General features: G+C 46.5%; 1 protein-coding gene across 1 annotated transcript in view; it reads right to left on the bottom strand.

Annotated features, from left to right (window-relative positions):
• Positions 1-20,647, bottom strand: part of PNPLA2 (patatin like domain 2, triacylglycerol lipase) — a 55,587-nt gene that overhangs the window by 16,404 nt on the left and 18,536 nt on the right. Inside the window, exons 2-3 of the mRNA XM_090032423.1 lie at positions 9,064-9,296; positions 8,711-8,776 (exon numbers count right to left, since the gene is read on the bottom strand). Of these exons, the coding sequence (XP_089888549.1) occupies positions 8,711-8,776; positions 9,064-9,296 (299 nt within the window). The remainder of the gene's footprint in view (positions 1-8,710; positions 8,777-9,063; positions 9,297-20,647) is intronic.

Raw genomic sequence — 20,647 nt, 5'->3', positions numbered from 1 at the left:
GTGTGTGGTTTCTCGAACACAAGCTGGATACTAGTGACCTGCTGGTAAGGACCTGCTGGTTGTTCATTTTTTGTGCTGCAATTTAGAGTTCACAGCCAGAGGATGATGGGCTGGCTTGTCCTCTCTAGTTTATTTTGTAGTATGTGATTAATAATCTTTGAAACCCCAGGGCTAGCCAGGCAGAGCCAGGGAACAAGACTGGGTTCAAAATTCATTCCCTCTTCACCTCATGGTCTATGCAAAGCAGGAGAGCAAAGGGATTCATTTGGTATATGCCTTTGGGTCTTGTCAAGAAGATACAGCCACATGGCAAAGGCTTCATTTCAATCTCCCAGTAGGAGACTCTGAGCTGCAGTGGCTGTTTTTACATATATAGCTATTTTAGAGAGGGGATCATTTGGGTTTAGGTTCCTACGAAATGCCTCCTATACGACTCTGCTCAGGTTGCTGGGACCAAAAGGATCACATGTTTAAGTCAAGCTTTTCTTCATGGTGTGTCTCCCCTCTCCAGTTATTCTGTTCACTGCACAGAACACTGGACATGTAGTCCAGTATCTAGATCACACACTAGTCAGTGAATTCCCCCATTCCCAAAGGGCAATGGTATTTTCCAGGACAAAGAAGGACATTCACTCCGTCATCTTCTCTTGCATGTTGCCACACAAGAGACCTTGACCCATGGGCAGCTTCCTGGTCAGTGCACCAGCAAAGCAGCTTTCCAAGAATCCAAACATGGGAAGGAAAAAAAAAAAAAAGTTTAAGCATTTCATGTGGTTTTGGACTGTATACGTTTGGCTCAGTTGTGCCAACCCAGCCTGGCACAGTCAGGGAGTTCTCACACAACAATAGCAAAGTGAGAGACAGCGCTGACCATATCCCACGTTCATGGTCCCACTGGACTGCCCCAGCCAGGGCCTGTTTTGCAAGTTCTGGCACATCACATCAAGGGTCAGTGACTTCACATTTCCCCACCACCACCTCACTTGCCCTCCCATGCTCTCCTCACATGCTTGCATAGCAAAAGGAAGTATAAGATCTAGCTTTGCCATCACTCAAAGACAGCCAGGCTGGCCTTGTGGCAATGGGCACTACTCTGGGACTCAGAAGAACTAGCTCCACCACAGACTTCCAGTGACCTTAGTTTTGCTACTTAGCCTCACCTCTGCCTTAGTTTCCCTTCTGCAAGGGAAGCAAGGTATCCTTCCTGTAGCCCCTTGTCCATTTAGACCCGTTCTTGAAGGGACTGTCCTTTACAAGGTGTACATAGCACCCTGGCACCCCCAAGCTCAAGCAAGTCCTCTAGGCCACTGGCTTTCAATCTTTTTCCATTTGTGGACCCCCAAAAATTTGAATGGATGTGCAGAACCCTTCTGTAGTATTGCAGTAACTATAATTGTTTTTATTACTTATATTGTTATCTTTCTTTTTATATGATGAAATATTTAACGACTAAAAGATAAAGTTAATGTTGTTATGATTTACTTTTTATAATATTTCATCAGTCATTATTAGTGTTCTGAAATTAACCATCTATTTTAAAATTTCCTGTTGCTTAGCATAAATGTATTTGACTTATTGGTCTCATGATTTAAGAACTTAAATTTAGCATAAGGAAAATGTTAATGCAAGGTTTGTGGCATGTCTGGTGTATGTGGAGAGATGCAATGAAAGAGTGAATTATGTATGTATGTGACAACATGAAGTCCTCTCGCAACAGGTGAAAATAGCTTTTTGTGGTTTAATGGTTAAAGGTTGCAGCAACGTCAAGTCAGCAGCCAAGGATTACCAAATCTAGATCATGCTTCACCCTGATGGCTGAAGACTGCAAGCAATAACCCCCCTGAAGACTGCAGACCACAAAGCCAGAAGATCATGTCCTACCAAACCCAGCCAACAGCACAAGGGGGGAAATTACCTTTGTGTCTGAATCAATGGAATCTACAGGCTTGTACGGACAGCCATCACTATAAAGATGCAACACAAAAGACAAGGTTTTGGGTCTTTTTCTACCTGCAAGGAGTTTTGGGCACGTCCCACAAGACTTGACTCAATCACTCATGGTCAGTCTGGCCAGCTACCAGACTGACCTGAGCAACTTTAGAACTAGGTAACACCTTAACCTTTGCAAAACTGTCTAACTGTCTGTGCACGTGTGCTTGTTTCTTTGTACAAATGAATGACTGACTGACTAAGTATGAATGGGAATGAGTGAGGCAAATAACCTTACTGTTCTTTATTCTTTTTATGTTCCAATAAATGCGGCGTTGTGCCTTATCCCCCGATAAGATTCCTGCTGGTTTTTAAGTCACACTGTATGCCCTGTGAGCACAACACTTTGAACAGAAAGTATGGATAGTCGCATATTTTTGATTGATCATAGTCATCTTTCATGGAGCCCTTAAACATAGTCTGTGGACCACAGGTAGAGAAGACCACTGCTGTAGCAATCCTGCGACATGAGGAAATACTTCCACTTGCAAGGCGGATGGCAGCCAGGAGAAAGAGTTGTTATTTATACTCATCAAGTAAAAGTTCCTCTCTCTCCTGTCCAGGGTGCTCATGAGGCAGTTGAACAAAGCAGCACCGTTTAGGCACAGCACCAAGCAAGGCATAACTGGTAAAAGTCTGCTCCTGCAGGGAGCAATCACCCCATATCCACCACTGACTTGTGTGCAGAGTGACAATTTAAAAGCCAAAATTTGGCGGCAAAACACACAGAGACAAGAGGGTTAATCTTTTCCAACACCTGCCTCTGCAGCAATGGCTTCCCTGGGGGAGAACCTCTGGCTAGCATCAACTCCATGGCTACTGATTTGCCCTCCTGAACCTGGCTGCTGCAGACACTGCAGAGAAGGTAAAGAGAGGGTGAGGTGCCCCCCCGCCACACTTTCATTCCAGCACCTCTTGTAGACAACACATGGGGCTCATGCTCTATTCACCCATCCTTACTTACATTACTGGCACCAAGTTTAGTTGCTCAAGGATCTTGAAAAGATCTCCCTAGTAAAAAAAAGGTACAGAAAAAATGCTTCTCTACAAGGACTTCTAGAATCAGACTAAAAGCCCTCAAGATAACCCTGCAGGAGATAACCCTGCAAGGGCTAGATACAATGAACAAGTTTGGTGACTTATCCTTGATTTCTGTAATGACTGGGTTGCATTCCTTGGTAGCTCCAAATACACACACCTCTGCATATGCAGAAGAGTAGGCCAGCTCCATTGTGGAGCTAAAGGGATAGTCTATTAAACCATCCAGTCCTTTGCCTAGATAGGTCTCCCTTCCAGGCATGCAGAGGAGGAAGAAGTGGCGTAAGTCATTGCCACTCACCTCATATAACAGAAGCTCTAGAAAACCAAACTGTTCCAGCACTTTACAGTACAGATCCTTCCTCGGCCCATCCCAGCCACTCATCACTAGCACTCTACCGCAGCTGATAATCTAGGCTCACTTGTACAAGACCATGTTGATTTACTTTCTATCTGCTGTAAAGTATTTACAGAGCAGCAGGCTTTCTTCCAACCTCTCACCCTTGACCAGCTTTCTCCTCAGGGAAGTCTCGTCTGCCCAGACAATATTTTGCTCTGAGCAAAGTAGGAAGAGCCCCACACCATCATTAAAAAGCAATGTTGTCATCTTTTTCAGACTTTCTTTTAAAACAGCACTAGAGACAGACATACCATATTTTCCTCACATGACATGCCCCAAAAATATAGCATGTACCTTGTTTTTGGAAGCCAGAGTATTGGCTGCATAGGCCAGGGACAGAGCATAATCTTCACCTGACCCACCCTCCCTTTCCTGCTGAACTAAAGGTAAACCCTAGCTGCTGTTGACCACTAGTCTCTATGGGTGGATCTATGATTTTGGTGAGAGCTAGAGTCTCCAGGACTGTAAAATAGGAAGATAAAAAACCAGCAGTAGCCACCTGGCAGACAGCAAAACTGCTCTAAGAAAAAAACTGAGCTTGATAAGTGGAACATTAAGACCATTAAAAAAAAAAGAGGAAATAATCATTAAGATTTCTGGAGAGAAAAAACAAGCCATTGTCCATTCAGCACCATGCCTGTCTCAGTCAGAAAAAAAAAAAACCACACAGCTTCTTCACTTAATACATATACTTGAATTTGGTCTGATTTTGGGGTGGAAAAAGTGCATATTGCAGGAGAAGAAAAATGTACGTATGCATGAGTTAATGTGGTAGTTCTGCAAGGGCTTTCCCAGGGACATCAGCAAGGCAGCTCAAGTCACATCTTAAGGCAATTCATCTGATTTAATTACTGTAAATTAAACTTTTACAACTCCTACCATTGCTAACTAGGCTGGACCTTGTAAGCACTGAATTTTCAAAGTTACAGGGCCATCCATGCCAGGAGAGATCACACCCATATCAAACAGGCCCCTAGCTCCAGTAGAGCCAATAAAAGTACAGCAGGTGAGGTGTGAGGACAAATATATGGAGGAATAGACAAGCAAGAACAAGCATTAAAGATTTCCCTGTCAATCAAATGTAAGTCATTGGATTCTCCTACAAAATCACCATGGAGCAAAAGAAATAAACATTATCAGCACCTCATATTTTCTTAGGAGGTCTCCAGCCAAGAGAATTAGGCAAATCCCTACTCATGCCTACTCTTCTTAGCGAGATGAAGCTCCAATCTGAAATGTGTGCTGACAGAATTAAGCCCAATCACTTAACAGTGATAACAGAACAAGCTGCCAGCTCCTGATGGTACATACCCAAGACCTCTGATGAGATTTCAGAGCATTTCAATTGAGCTGCTACTTTTCTCCCTTAGCAACCATTTACTACAGCAAAGAGAAGATGGGTAGCAAATATCTTCCTTCAGTAGCACGAAGTAACATGCATCAAAAAGGTAAGGGGGAATTATAAAAGCACCCAAGGAACATGACAATCTAAAGACTGGTTAGTCCAGCTATGTTTCAGAGCAAACCCACCTCAGCTTCCCAATCTAATAGGATTCTTTGAGCAGACCCCCCCATAATGGGTAAAACAAAAAAACAGTAGACAGCGTTTGCATGGTTTTTAAAGAAAAATCTCTTGACAAAGTGATCTCATGACAAAGACATATTAAGGGAACATATGTAGCCATGAGAAAAATGCAAAGTACTGGTGTGGATTTGCTGCTGGCTGAAAGGCTGAAATCATGGAGTAGAGATAACTTGTCAGTGTTCAAAGATGGAAAGAGGCGACTAAAGAGTGTCCCAGAAGGTACTACCAGAGCTGGTGTTCAAGAGCATTTATTAATGGCTTAGAAAAAAGTGGGAGAGGGGCACGGTTGGGGGGGTGGGGGATTGCAGACGGTGAAGTTCATTGGGTGAGTTAAAATCTAGAGCGGGGAGATGGGAACTGAAGGACTGGGCGACAGCAATCATCGCCTGCTGGAATTTACTATCCTGCGCAAGGTGGCAAGGGCATGCAGTAAGGCAGCAGCCCCAGACTTTAGAAGGGCAAACTTCAGCAAGCTAAGGAGGATAGCTGGGGATGCGCTGAGGTCCCAGAGGGGAGGGGAGCCAGGTGTCCAAGGAGAGTGGTTGCTCCTTAAAGGGGGCGATCCTCCAAGCACAAAGGAAAGTAATCCCAACGAGGATCAAAGGGAGCAGGAGAGCACACAAACCTCCATGGCTCACCAAAAGCATTCGGGAATGTCTCCTTGCTAAAAAGGAGGCGTATACCCAATGGAAGGAAGGGGTCATCACCAGGGATGACTATTCTGCAGTCGCTCACGGTTGTAGGGGGGCAGTTAGGAAGGCCAAGGCAAAGATGGAATTAGGACTAGCTTCCCAGATTAAGGACAATAAGAAGTCCTTTATTAAATACATAGGGGGCAAAAAGAAGGTCCCGGGTAATGTGAGGCCCTTGCAGAATGCGTTGGGAAATTTGGTCGTCACACCAGACGACAAAACCTAACGTGTTTAACTATTTCTTTGCCTCCGTCTTCCTAAGTAGGGATCAGAACAGCCACCTCCCTGCTGGGCCCCCCTCAGGCCCCAGGGGAGGCACACCTGGGCCAAAGGTTAGCGTGGAACTAGTTAGGGAGCTTCTGGAGGGGTTGGACGTGTTTAAGTCATCCAGCCCAGACGATCTCCACCCTAGAGTCCTAAAGGAATTGGCCGAGGTCATTGCAGGATACCTGGCACAGCTTTGTGAGCACTCATGGTGCTCTGGTGTGGTGCCAGAGGACTGGAAGAGGGCCAGCGTGGTTCCCATCTTCAAAAAGGGAAGGAAGGAGGACCCAGAAAACTATAGGCCAGTCAGTCTTACCACGATCCTAGGCAAGCTGTTTGAGAAAGTTATGCTGGCACACATCCATGAGGGGCCAACTGGGGACTGCATGCTTAGGGGCACCCAACACGGGTTCATCAGTGGCAGGTCCTGTCAGACCAACCTGCTGGCCTTTTATGATCAGATTACCAGATCATTAGATGCAGGGACAGCAGTGGACATCGTCTTCCTGGACTTCCGGAAGGCCTTCAACGCTGTCTCTCACCCCGTTCTCATTAAGAAACTGGGGGGCTGTGGTGTAGACACCCACACAATCAATTGGGTCGCCAACTGGCTGGAGGGCCGCACCCAGAGGGTGGTAGTGGATGGGTCCTTCTCAACCTGGAAGGACATGGGCAGTGGGGCTCTGCAGGGCTTGGTCCTCGGGCCTGCACTGTTCAACACCTTCATCAGTGATTTGGATGAGGGGGTAAAAAGCACCCTGTTCAAATCTGCTGATGACACCAAGATGTGGGGGGATGTGGGCACACTAGAAGGAAGCATCAGGCTTCAAATCAGATCTAGACAGGCTACAAGGTTGGGCGGATATGAATAGGATGGGATTCAACACAGACAAGTGCAAGGTGATGCACCTGGGGAGGAACAACCGGTACCATACCTACCGGTTGGGAACTCCCCTCTTGTCAGCACGGAGGTGGAAAAAGGATCTTGGAGTTATAATCGACTCCAAGATGAACATGGGCCGGCAGTGTGGGGAGGTAGTCAGGAAGGCTAACCGTACCTTGTCATGCATCCACAGATGCATCTCAAGCAGGTCAAAAGAGGTGATCCTCCCCCTCTATGAGGCACTGGTCAGGCCGTAGCTGGAGTGCTGCGTCCACTTCTGGGTGCCGCACTTCAGGAGGGATGTCGACAGCATGGAGAGGGTCCAGAGGAGGGCCACTCGCATGATCAGGATGCAGCAGGGCAGGCCCTATGAGGAGAGGCTACGGGACCTGAACCTGTTCAGCCTCCAAAAGAGAAGGGTGAGGGGGGGATCTAGTGGTCTGTTATAAATTAGTCGGGGGGGGGGGGGAAATCAGCGGGCATTGGGGGAGTAACTATTCCCCCGTGCACTACCAGGAGTGACCAGGAATAACGGTCACAAGCTGGCAGAGGGCAGGTTTAGGCTAGATATCAGGAAGCGCTACTTCACGGTCAGGGCAGCTAGGATCTGGAACCAACTTCCAAGAGAGAGGTGGTCCTGGCTCCTACCCTGGGGGTTTTTAAGAGGAGGTTGGATGAACATCTTGCTGATGTCATTTGACCCCAGCATTATTTCCTGCCCTGGCGGGGAGGGGGGAGGTCAGACTAGATGATCTACTCAGGTCCCTTCCGACCCTAGAAACTATGACTTCAGAGAAAGATCTAACCAAGCAGTGAATGGCCAGTACAATGGCAGAAGAAGTGTCCTAAGATCATCCCAAGCATCAAGTCCAGTCCCCTAAGTTCATAGGCAGTCACTTTTCCAAAGAATCTTTAATAAATGGAGGGGGGAGGCCCACATCAAAAAAAACCCCATCTGGCTGCTGCTGTATTCCAAGCAGAGGTCTGCATGGAGCATTTGTCCCTGTGACTAGGTTTCTCCCTTGATTAGTTGCCATTGATTTGAAACCCATTTTAATCTGCAGAAGTCAAATGGTTCCCTAAAATGTGAATTGTTTTGCATTTGTTCACACCAAGTGACTTTATTTTATATAACAACTTAACACTTTTCTGCCCTTTTGCAGCAGGGTACTGGTAGTGAATACTTCATTTCCTTTGCTTTATTTTTTTTACCTGTGATATGTTGCAGGGTTTTTAGAGGCCTTGTTTAAGGTGTCAGGTGGCTGTGCTAAGCGAGAAGTCCTTGGAAAGCTTATGAAATCTTTCAAGGTTTTTCCCTCAGAAAAGAATCAACTTTGAATGAAAAACGGAAAGCCACCAAACCAAGATATTAAATATGTTATTTACATACAGATTTTTAGCAAGTAACATTTTTTTCCCAGCAGAAAAATATATTTGCTTTTTTTAGATCTCCAACAGAAACTTGAATGCTTGCAAGGAAAGAACTAAGTTTGTTTTGCTGGCAACTTAGTTTTCTGTTGGGAAAACAAAAAAAAGATTCTGTAGAAGATTTTTCAGTCAGCTATCGGTAGGTTAAATATATTATATATACAAACAACCAAAGCTTTCATGCTCTAGAAGACACCAGCCAAGTCACTGATGGAGTTAAGCAGCAGTTCGCCTTCCAGACAAGTGATTCCATCAATTATTCATTCATTCCAGTGTTTCTTACACTGCTTCCTTAGCCATCTCACTGGACACTTCCAGATAAAAACAGTGGACTGTGGGTATGATTCAGTACAAATGTCTTCGTTTAGGTTCCTCACTTTGGCGCACAGTGCTACCGAAGAGGGGGTGGAAATACTAGGAGGTCTACTTACCACTCCACGTAGGCTTGGAGGGATCAGACCACAATACACAGGAATAAAAGTACTGCAAACACAGGCCTGTGAAAAGAGGGGGAAGAGCATTCAGTATTGGAAATGGAAAGTCTTTTGGCAAGAACTAAGCCAAGACCTTTAAAAAAAAGAAGTCTGTTCATAGCATCTCAGGCACCCACAGGCTCCCACTCAGTAAGACATGTAGTCTATTTGGCACCAGGGTTAGGGTTATTTTCTAAAGTCTGGGAGTGAAGATGAGACCAAACCAAGACCATTAATGAACTTCTGGGCCATGCTAGAAAAGTTGCAGCTGTTTCTCCTCCCCCACCTTTGCCAGCTAAGTTTTTGCTCACCTGGATAAGCTCTTCTTTACTATGAAACTCTGACAGTATAACATTTGCGCCATCAGAGACTCTTGTCAGCGAGATGCCCAAGCGCCCTGTGGATGCCACATGTGCGTTCTCTGGCAAGGTCTTGTACATACAGCTCCGGATGGTTTTCACCAAATTGAAGGAGGGATGTAGCGGGCCCAGGAACCTCTTCCGAGCTTCTTTTGAGACACGAATGATATCTGCACCAGCTTCACCTAAAACAAGAAAGGCAGCAAAGATATAGGAAAAAAAAAAAAATAGTCCATAGAACTCAAGGCTTGTAGACTAGGAACCAGAGAAAGGAAAATCTCCTGACGTGTGCAGTCACTTGTGCTGGAAGAAGCCACTGCAAGACAACACCAGACCCTGGCTGGTTAATTTTAAGACCATTTGCAATATCTGGGATTATGCAGATTAACCCAGATGTAAGAGTCTCATTTTTTCAGAGCATTGGCCAATCTGCCTTAGACCAGCAAGAAAATTTCCTTCCTATATTTGCATAAACTTATGGCTGTTCTAGAGTGTGGCATGTCCTTACCCTCTTCACTATAGATTTAGTCAACCCACAGTGCCAATCCATACAGACTGGACGCAGATATGGTTACACTCTATTTAGTGAACACCACCACAGGTCCTACTGTAAGGTCCCTCGGGCTCAATTTCCACCCCACATACGTTTACAGAAAGGTCCAAGTGAAGCTTGACATTGATATCCCAGACTCTCTCTTGCGGTAACAAAGCTTTTAGCAAAATGAAAAGGTTCCAAAACAATTTCCCTTCCCCTGCCCACGGGCATAAAAGTCTTCACATTGCTTCAAAACCTACACCTGTCCAAGATGTTTTGCAGGCCTTCCAGCTGAGGTGCTTCCTGCCAGAGGTTTGGGCTCCCAGGGCAGACTATTCTGCATGGTCTAAGAGAGACTCATCATGAGATAAATTTTGGTCAGGAAAATTAAAATCTTAACCAACAAGAAATCTTTTGTTTCTATTTTCCTGACTGGGAACACGAGGAAAGAGAGAAAGTTGTGGCAGAAAAAAAAAAAGAGCCAAGTTTTTCCAAGACATTTCAGCAGGTTTCATTTCTGCCACAAAAACCATGGACAGAAATGTCTAAACCAGCTCTACCTGCAAGACTCTGGTCTGGTAAGACATTTTTAAGGGGGTTCAAAAATGCCAGGTCTTGATATTAACTTCAATGGGTCATGCTATAAATCACACTTGTCAAGTTCTCCCTTTTTTGGGTCATTCTTGTTTCTCAAAAGCTACTAGTCCATTGACCTCGTTTACGTTAGAAACCTGGAGAAAATACTCTTTGCACTCTTTCCATAGCACTGTCTTTATGAGCCAAGTACAGAGCATGAGGAGGTGCCACTTCACTGAAGGCAGCTTAGCTGCCCCTGCTTGCTTGGCAAGGCTAGACCTACCCAGAAATTCCTTTCAATGGAAATTTAGTCAGTGTACTCCATAGTAACAAGCGTGGAGCGAGCCACTGGCATTAATGAAAATACTTATCACTTCCCAATTGTTAAACTAACCCTCAACAACTCCTCTATGGGAATAGAAACTGCATCTTTCATCCCAAGGAAAAAACTAAGGTAAAGAATTTAAGGCCACTTTCCCTACTGCTACTTTGGGGGCTATGATTATTTGGATCCCCGAATCCTGACACGCATCTTGATTTTAAATAGGTGTTAAGCACCCACAGCTCCCGATCACTTTACTGGGAGCGGTGGACATTTGGCATCTTTATAGACCTGGCCTTAAACCTCAAGCCAGGCATCTCAATAACCAAGGCTCACAGACGCTTCTTTCCCGGGACTATACTCAGACAATAGGGGGGCCACCACTGAAGTGCCCATTAAGAATGAAAATACAACCACAAATTACTGATGGGCCAGAGAACCCAGACACCACCAACCTAGGCTGGATGCTTCTATGCATCACCTAGCACAGAAAGGCCCCACATCCCCATTAGCACACTGCTCCTCTAGCAGGGAGCCTCAAAACCAGTGGTTACAAGCCAGTTGAAAACAAATCACCTTTCACCACAAAAGTTAAGGTGGAGCTGAGCCAAGTTAGCGAGGCTCAGGAGTATGGGAAGTGTTGCCTTCCTGCTCCCCACCCACTGCTTTAAAAGGCAACATCACCACCACCTTCTCAAATATAGTAAGGGTATGTCTCAACCACCTCCAGACAGTGCACCCACGCTAAGTCCTGGGCCAGACAGGAAACAGCTGCTTTCACATGGTGGCAGACATGCCAGTCACCACACCCAAGACAGGCGGTCCTGGTGAACTGCCAGGGCTACTCCATCCTGGCATTTTCAGGATTTGGGGTACCCAGACCAAGTGTACTGTGCCTCACCACAATGTTCCCTGGTGCAGTCTGGAAACGGCAGACAAAAAAAACAACAACAACAACAACAACAAAAGTCACAGAATCAGTGGACGGGAAGGGACCTGCAAGATCATCAAGTCTCATCCCCTGCCATTGGCAGGAGGTTAATAAACTCAACAAGGTGCTTGTCCAGCCTCCTCTTGAACGCCTCCAAGGAGACAACCGCACCACCTCTGCCAGCAGTGTATTCCAGGTTCTAGTTACCCTTAGAGAGAAGAAGTTCTCCCCTATCCAGCCTAAATCTTCCCTCTGTTAGTTTGTGTCCACGAGACCTTGTCCTCCCAAAGGGCGACTTCCTGAAAAGTTGCTCCCCCAGATCTTGGTGCTCCCCCCTGACATACTTGTAGGCAGCTATCAAGCCACCTCCCAGCCTCCTCTTATTCAGAATGAACAAGCATAGTTCCCAGAGTCACTCCTCATAGGGCTTATCCTCCAAGCTCTAATCTGCACCCTCTCGAGCTTATCCACAGCCCCACTGCAGTCAAAATGGCCTAGTTAAAAGCTGAAGCTGCCTTCCCTGTAGAGGTTATATTAAAGACCACACCCAGGTGTCTTTAGATCTCCTGCTTTTAACCACTATGCACTAGGTTAAGATAGGATAGTGGTCCTTCACATTCAGACATTAATCCATCACATCTACCACAGCACGGCTGGTCTTACTTAAAATAACATGGTATGAGATAGATGGAAGAGATTAGAGAGGTGAAGAGGTTTCATAGTTGGTAGGGTTGGAAGAGACCTAAGCAGATCATCAAGTCCGCCCCCCTGCCATGGGAGGAAAGAGTACTGGGGTCAAACAACCCCAGCAAGGTGTTCGTCTAGCCTCGTCTTAAAGACCCCCAGGGTCGGAGCCAGCACCACTTGGCTTGGAAGTTGGTTCCAGACCCTAGCTGCCCTGACAGTGAAGTAGCGCCTCCTGATATCTAGCCTGAATCTACCCCCTGCCAGCTTGTGACCATTATTCCTGGTCACTCCTGGCAGTGCTCGGGGGAACAGGGACTGCCCCCAATGCCTGCGGGTCCCCTCTAACCAGTTTGTAACAGGCCACTAGATCCCCCTCAGCCTTCTCTTGTGGAGGCTGAACAGGTTCAGGTCCTGTAGCCTCTCCTCGTAGGGCCTGCCCTGCTGCCCCCTGATCATGCCAGTGGCCCTCCTCTGGACCCTCTCCATGCTGTCCACATCCCTCTTGAAGTGCAACGCCCAGAACTGGACACAGTACTCTAGCTGCAGCCTGACCCGTGCCACACAGAGGGGGAGGATCACCTCCTTGGACCTGCTTGAGATCCATCTGTGGATGCATGACAAGGTATGGTTGGCCTTCCTGACTGCATCCCCACACTGCCGGCCCATGTTCATCTTGGCATCAATGACGACTCCAAGATCCTTTTCTGCCTCTGCACTGACAAGAAGGGAGTTCCCCAGCCTGTAGGTATGGTGCTGGTTCTTCCTCCCCAGGTGCATCACCTTGAACTTGTCAGTGTTGAAACCCATTCTGTTCTAATCCGCCAACCCCTGTAACCTGCCCAGGTCCAATTAGAGACTATTCCTCCCTTCTAGCATGCCCACATCCCCCCACACCTTAGCGTCATCAGCAAATTTGAACAGGGTGCTCTTTACTCCCCCGTCCAAGTCGCTGATGAAGATGTTGAACAGTGCAGGCCCGAGGACCAAGCCCTGCAGGACCCCACTGCCCACATCCCTCCAGGTCAAATAAGACCCGTCCACCACCACTCACTGGCTAGAGGGCTGCACCCAGAGAGTGACCCATTTGACTGTGTAGGTATCAATGCCACAATCTTCTAGTTTTTTAAATGAGAACAGGGTGAGAGAGACAGCGTTGAAGGCCTTCCTGAAGTCCAGAAAGACTACATCCACCACAACACCTGCGTCCAATGATTGTGACCTGGTCACAGAAGGCCACCAGGTTGGTGGGACAGGACCTGCCTCTAACGAACCCATGTTGGTTGCCCCCAAGCATAATCTCCCCTGCTGGCCCCTTGCAGACATGCACCAGGATAATTCTCTCAAGTGAGTGAGGCAATCCTCTGATTGGGAAAACACATGCAATGTCCTTTCTCTCTCCCACAAAAACACCACCCCGCTACCCAAAAAGAGCAGCAATCCTTAAAAGCATAAACTCAGGGACCAGAATACAAGATGCAGGAACAAAGCAAATTGCAATCCATAGGGATTGCAAGTAGAAATCATCTCTAGAGATTCCTCATGTCCCTCTTCTTCTCAGTAATCTATTCTAAATGAACAGTTCCTAAGCAGGGTTCACATCCCCAGGTAGGGTCAGGCAACTTACAAGCAAGGATATATCTGACCCCACTGAAATGCAAGTCAATAAAAACCCAGTTATCTTTACTGAAAGTCAGGTGGTAAAAGAATGGGGTAACTGCAAAAGAGGACTGGGAAGTACTGAGATGAGTCTACAGCAACCAGTGGGTTTAAGTTGTTTTCAGCTCTTAATGTCTCATTGTGAACTCCTTGGTGGTCTGCCATGAATGGCAGTGTGCTGGGTACTATACAAAGGTGATCCCCCACTAAGGAATTTAGCCTCTAAATAAGAAATGATAGATGGGGGGATGGAGGTGGTGGGGGTGAGAAAGAGAGGAAAGAGTGACAAGACTCCACATACACCCACCAAGCTAACCAGTATTTCCAAGTTTTTTTGTAGGCATACAGCAGAAAGAAGTCATCTTTTTGTACAGCTCCTAGCACACTGGCACCCATGACTGAGCACTTTCTTTGTCAAGAGAACAAGGTTTCAAGTTCACACTTGTGTAAATCAGTGTGTCAGAGTCATGCCTTTAAGACCCATCCAGCTTGGTATCCTGGCTGTGACAGCAACCAGTGCCAAAGCATGCAGAGCAAGGAAGGAGTAGCGTGCAATGCAGAGCCAATTGTGCAATGCTGTACAGAGTTTGAGACCAAAGAGGAAGCTTCCTACAGGATGCAATGATCAGCTGACACTGTGAAGCATGAGTTTTGATCATGGTTATGAAGGCTGTGATACAGGAGAGTGGCATGAATAGTCACATTAATCAGCCACCTCACCCTTTGTAAGAAGCCAGCCTTCAGCATTTCTCCCCGTGCCCTACTCCAACAGCAAGTACCATTGGCTGTTTATGCACAGATTGTTTCCGATTCAAAAAACAGGCAAGCCCAAAGCCCTGACCCATCCATTTTAAAAATCAGGGCTGAAATCTGAGACAGGGATGCACAGTGAGAGTCTTGCATTGTTGCTGCCTAGGCTGGACTTTTTCCCTGGAAAGAAACTGTGGCCTCCAATGCCACCAACAGAGCAATTTTTCATGACATGAAGTCCCATCCCCTCCACTGCCCCTTAAAAATCAGACAAACCAAAAAAATGATCTTTGTTAGCTGTTGACTCTTTGAGCCCTTAACCTGTATGTAGAGAGATGAGATACTAGGCAGGCAAATATTAGATGCTCTCATTTAAAAGTACCCCTTGTCCTCTTGGCTTAGCCATGCCAATACTAAGGACTAGAGACACCCCTCCCCCCGGGGGCGGGGGTGGAGAGAGAGAGAGAGTGAACTTCTAGCAGTAGGGATTTTCTGGAATTGGCACCAGTACAGAGATCCTGCCAAAAGGCATTGGGTTCATACACTTGGATTTGGAATAGATGACAGAAGAGAAGCCATCTGGCAATAAGTTCTGGGGTGTTGTAATCCCTTAGAACAGGGAAAACCATTCCATGAAATCCTGGAGAGACAGACACTATCCTTAAGTTTTGCTAGTGATCAGAGGGGATGATCAATGAGAGCTAATGAAATCAAAGAAACTTACAACAGGCTCCTCAGAGACTGACCACACTATAAAAAACATCCTGTGCCTTTGTGCCATCTTTGTTATCCTCCCTGGGCCAAATCTAATGCCAACTAAAGTCAGTGGAACTGTTCCCAAGGATTTCAGCAGTGCTCTTGATTGGGCCTTAATGCAGTGTGATGACAACAGAGCAGAGCAGAGGACTTCAATCCTCCAACCATGTCTAAACAATCCACAGCAGCGCCAGTCTTTTTGAACTCTAGAAGGCTTAAGTACCAGATCAATAGCCTTGGAGAATCAAGTACAAAACATGCACACAGCCCTCACATGTCCCCAGAAATATCCCAGCAGGACCATCTCTGATGACAAAAGGTAGCGATGCAGTCCCTGTGCCCATTTAGTCCTTAGTGTTGATTATCTACAATCTAGTTAAGTCAGTGCTACCTGCAAGCCTGGACTGGTTGTTGAGGTAGCTACTTTGTCAGTCCAGTTCTTGGACATGGGACTTCATCTAATCTACTCTGGCTAATATACAACTAGATGCAATTAAAGAACCACCTATGAAGCTGCTGTGATCCAGCTGTCATTTCCTCAAAAGTGTCCATGGCATGTTGCAGGCAGGTTCCAGTTCTGCCTTGCCCTGTCTTATGTTGTAAGTTACCCTGAAGAGATGGTGGATAAAGGACCACAAAGTATAGGGAAATGGCAGATTAGGCCTCCAGGCACTTTTACGTGTATTCTGCAGGTGGCGGAAGGCAGCACTTTAATTAGAGTGGCTCCAAGAGGCACTTTAATTAAGGCACCGCCGCATCTCCTGCATCAGCATCCCCATGCCTCAAAATGGCACTGGAGGCAATTGAACTAGAGCTTGTTCGACATTACTGTTTTGAAGTGCAGGGATGCTGATGCACAAGACATGGGAAGCTGCTGGAGCATAGCAATTGCCATGCTCCAGCAGACTTGATTAATCAAGTCTGCTCTGATACACTGGAAGTCCAGGACCTCAAAGCAGCCTCTACACTTGTGTTTCTAAGTAAAGTGAAACTAAGGGAATGGAGAGAGCTTCTGAAGAAACTGTCACAAACTGTATTGCCTTCCACTCCATGTGTGAAGCACATTAAATATAAATGCTGCTTGGTTACAGAAAAACACACCCACCCAAGAAACAAGACACTCCTGCCAGAAGAGGATGGGAGAACAAAACACCCCTCGGAGGCAATTCATGCTGCTTAAAGACCGAGCTGTAAAACAATTAAAATACTATTGAGATGAATGTAGTAGAAGGACCTATGCAGAACGCCGCAGAAAGGAACCTGCAAACCTGCATTTCACAGGAAGACTACACAGCCCACCAACGATTCAATATATGGATCAAACCATGCTGCTTGTGGTCAGGTTGGGGGTAAAAGGGGAATGGAAAATTGTTTGTCCTTAGAATCAGGCTCGGTGCTGTAATCTTGACTCAAGGGCACACACTTGTGAGCGAGAATGCCTCACCAGAACAAATGCATATTTCCCCTCTAGTCAGTAAGGCACGTTTGACCTGTAAGCAAGGGAAAAAAAGCAGAACAAACAGTAGCAGCAAATAAAAAACAGGAGCACAGAACGTCCAGGGGAGCGAGAGAAGATTCAGCATGCTAGACTAGACTAAGCAACTGCTGCCGCTGCTTGCCTGGGGAGCTGTGGCTCCTTTGGGAAGGGCTCCAGCTCAGGACAGAGAGCACCAGTCCATGCCAGGGACATTCCTGCTCCATTAGTTATTCCAGCCAGTACACACAGAGCATGAACTTAAGACCCCAAAAGGAATTTGGTGCTGGATGAGCCCACAAGAAAGGGAGATGATGTTGTCACTTCAGCTGGCTTCCACCACAGATGGACAGACTGAAAACAAGAGGAAGGAATGGATGGAAAGAGTGACACCACTGCCATATGTCCCATGAGTGCTGAGGTCTGAGAAACAAAGCAAGATCCCTCTTAAAAAGGAACAACTGGAGACACTGAGCTCACGAAGGTCAGAAAGCTATGCTATATGGGCAAGAGGTAGACCATCCTAGACCCTGACCTAGTCTCCTCTTTCAGTTCACACCAGCCACGAACTCTCAGATGTTCAGTTACCCTCAGCTTTGAATGATGGCCACTCTTTAGCAGAGACAATCACAAATGTCAGACAGTTACTGCCCATGTGGGAGAGCCCAAGCAAGCTCCCCTTTGTGTTACCAGCACTCCATGTCAACCTGGAAGGACCCCACCATCATTCCTCCTTCCTCAACCCCTATGCCAAGCTGAGCACCGGACAAGCCAGATGAAGCAGCGCTGGAAGGACAAAAGCTTAGAGAAGTTAAGAACGGGTACTTCCAACATTAGCCAAGCATGCTGTTGGTCTATTATATCTGCTGCAATTATCTGTGACTGTAAGCTGTTCAGGGCAGGATCCATCTTTGCCAAGGGATCTGTCCAGCACCTGACAAATGGGGCCCTGATTATGAAGGGGCCTGCTACTGTAATACATGCTCCAACGCAGATCCTGAGCAAACCAATGTTTCCAGCCTCCAACTTAATCTGCTTATTTGTTCCAACTCTCTGTGCACCAGTGCAACAACCCTTGGCCATCTGTGAGACCGGTGTTGCCAAAAGAGGGAGGGAGAAGAAAGGGGGGAAAAATGAAACATGTTTTATCCCACTAATTCAGATCTGCAGCACTGTATTCAGGTGCACCCTTACCTTTCTCTTGCATCTCCACACCATTTAAGAACAGAGGACTGGAAGAAGCCTCCTCTGTAGAGTCTGGGTCCCTGCTATAGAAGGCAACTTAGCTTATAGAAACCCATTCATAAACTGGGGGGGACCAAGATCCCTCTTAAAATTAGGGTCTCTTGTGCCTCCTTTGCTCCTATGGGAAAGTAGTTCTAGGATCTAGAACCTAACTGCTCCAATGGTTAGAAACCTTCCTCCAATTTCAAGCCTAGATCCCAGTAGGTTTTTCTTAAATCTTCCCCAGAAGTTAGCAACATGGAACTGCACTGCCACAACTAGGAGCCCACAGTGCTACAGCCCTCAGAAAGCAGGTGATCGTAGGAAGACGATTTACCATCTTCTCCTTCCCAGAGGTGCCAGGTAGATTAATGGTCATACTTCCATCCACAAGACTTCAAGCTGCAAACAGCTTGCATTTACAGATCAAAGCTCTGGAATCCCCCAGGAACAGTTTGCTCAAAAGGAACAGTTCTTTGGGTAGCTGGACAGCCAGAAGAGTTAGTCACCCAGAGGGAATGCTACATAACCGCAGCATAGCAGACTACCGGTACTTCCCACTGTTCTCTACAATTCACTAAGTGACCTCAGTTGGTGAAGTATCAAGCTTATCATGTGACTTTGGTCTTGCTGCTCTCTAACACCCTCCCTGAAGAAAGCAGATTTCTGCCTTCCATTCCAAGGGAGAAGAGAAATCAAGGGCCAGATTCTCAGCTGACCCAGGTGGGACTCCACTGTTCTAGACCAGCTCAGGGTCTGAGCCAAGATGTCTGGTCACTGCATTATTTTTGGGGTAGGAGGTATATATACACACACCACAAGGGAACCCCTCAAAACAAAGCCATGCCTGCAGAAAATGAAGCTGAGGACTGAATGTACTTTCACAAGATCTTATCAAGGGTTTTGGGAAACCACAGCTAGCAGCTATGCATGGTTTATTTTGAAAGAGTTGTAGCCAGTTCCTGTTTTCTGTGCCCATCAACATGAAAAAATACAAGTCTCACTGTTCCAGGCCAACAAGGAAGTTGTGCTTACAAAAGCAGCAATGAAATCCAAAACAGAAAGTAACCAAAAGGACAGTTTCAGCATCAATACCTGCATGTTAAGTCACTGTTTTGTCTTTCTTGGGATGATCCAGTGATTCTCAATCTTTTTAAAAACACAAGGCATCCATTGGAAAATACCAGCTCTCACCTTTTTTTTTTCTTTTTTTAAATAAATAGGACGATGTTTCTGAGGCAAAGAACTTGGAAAGACTGCAACAGATCAGAACGTTTTTGACACTGGATTCCTACTTGAAACCTCTACTTGAAATCTTGTGAATCATGTATAGGTGTTTGCATACCTAGCAGTGCTAGCTTTGTCTAGCACCCTTAAAAGGATCTTACAAACAGCCTGGTTGAGAATCACTGCCTTTTCTCTAGGATGTCAGCCTGCAGTAGGGCACAGACACAGGTGCCAATTCTGTGAGTGCTCCAGGGTTCAAGCATCCACCAGAACAAGTTGATGGGTGCCATGTCAGGCAAGCCAGGTTGAAGTTGCATGCTTAGAAGAGGTAGCATGTTAAGAACTCATCATGGGAACCCCAAAACAAAACATCCATTGGCAAAAACCAAAGTCAGTGCCTATATACACAGATGCCAGCTGTGCCTGCAAAATGCAGGTGTGAAAGATACATCTGTGTTCACTTCTAGATACACAAAACTACAGATGCAGACAGGCACAGACAGAAGTGACAATTTTCACATGATCTGGCCCCAGGAAGCAGTCTACAGCCATGACCAAATGAAAGTGCACGGCTGCAGACCACTTTTAAAAAAGACCCGATACTGTGAAAATCTGAACTCTGGTTGCATGAGGGTTCAGATTAACATGCTCCAAAACAGAACGCACTCTGCAACTTGGTTTGATCTGGGCTTCAATCCATCCACCCCAACCTCCATTGCTGGCTGGGGAACCCCAGGAACAAGCTCCCTCTGCTCCGTTCCCCCCCACCCCCTTCTCAATCTGAAAACAGTCCAGGCTGCTGGGGGGTGGCAGGGAGAGGGAAGAGCTACATTGCATGCTTGCAGCTAGAATTCCCAACTCCCAGACCCAAGAGCAAACTTCTGTTGAGTCCAGGGGATCACTGCAACTCTTAGTGCTTCCTGCAAAGCACTATGGAGTTGCCTGCTCTTCTTTCTGGGCCTGATCAAGGGTTTGCACACCAGCAGAAGGATCATCCTTCAGTGTTTGCACCTCCAGTGAGTGTGTAGTGTACACATGCAGGGTAGAGACCAGTCAGTGGCCAAGGAGGGAATCTATACCCTATTGTTCCTACCTCTGCTTCTCCATGTCTAGTGCAAGTAAGGTATCACACCAAATGGTACTCCTCCCCTGCCCCAAGATATCTCCCTCAGTTCTGTTCCAGTGTCTTGCACCCACCCCCTTTCTGTACTTTGATTGCACCATCTTCAATGCAGAGTGCGTAAGTCCTGCTGATGCCCTTTTGCAGCAACACCTGGTAAAAACCAATGCTGACTTGCCTGTAGCCCTTTTCCCTGCAGTATACTCAGATGACACTCCCTATAACAACAACAACTACTTCGGAACAATATAGTACCAAGGCACTATCATGTTGCTACT

The sequence above is a fragment of the Crocodylus siamensis genome, chromosome 2 (assembly GCF_052110815.1).
Source record: "Crocodylus siamensis isolate JL-2025a chromosome 2, ASM5211081v1, whole genome shotgun sequence".
In the NCBI taxonomy this organism is placed as follows: Eukaryota; Metazoa; Chordata; order Crocodylia; family Crocodylidae; genus Crocodylus; species Crocodylus siamensis.
Note: the sequence above shows the minus strand (reverse complement) of the source record. Positions and strands in the feature narration are given on the sequence as shown.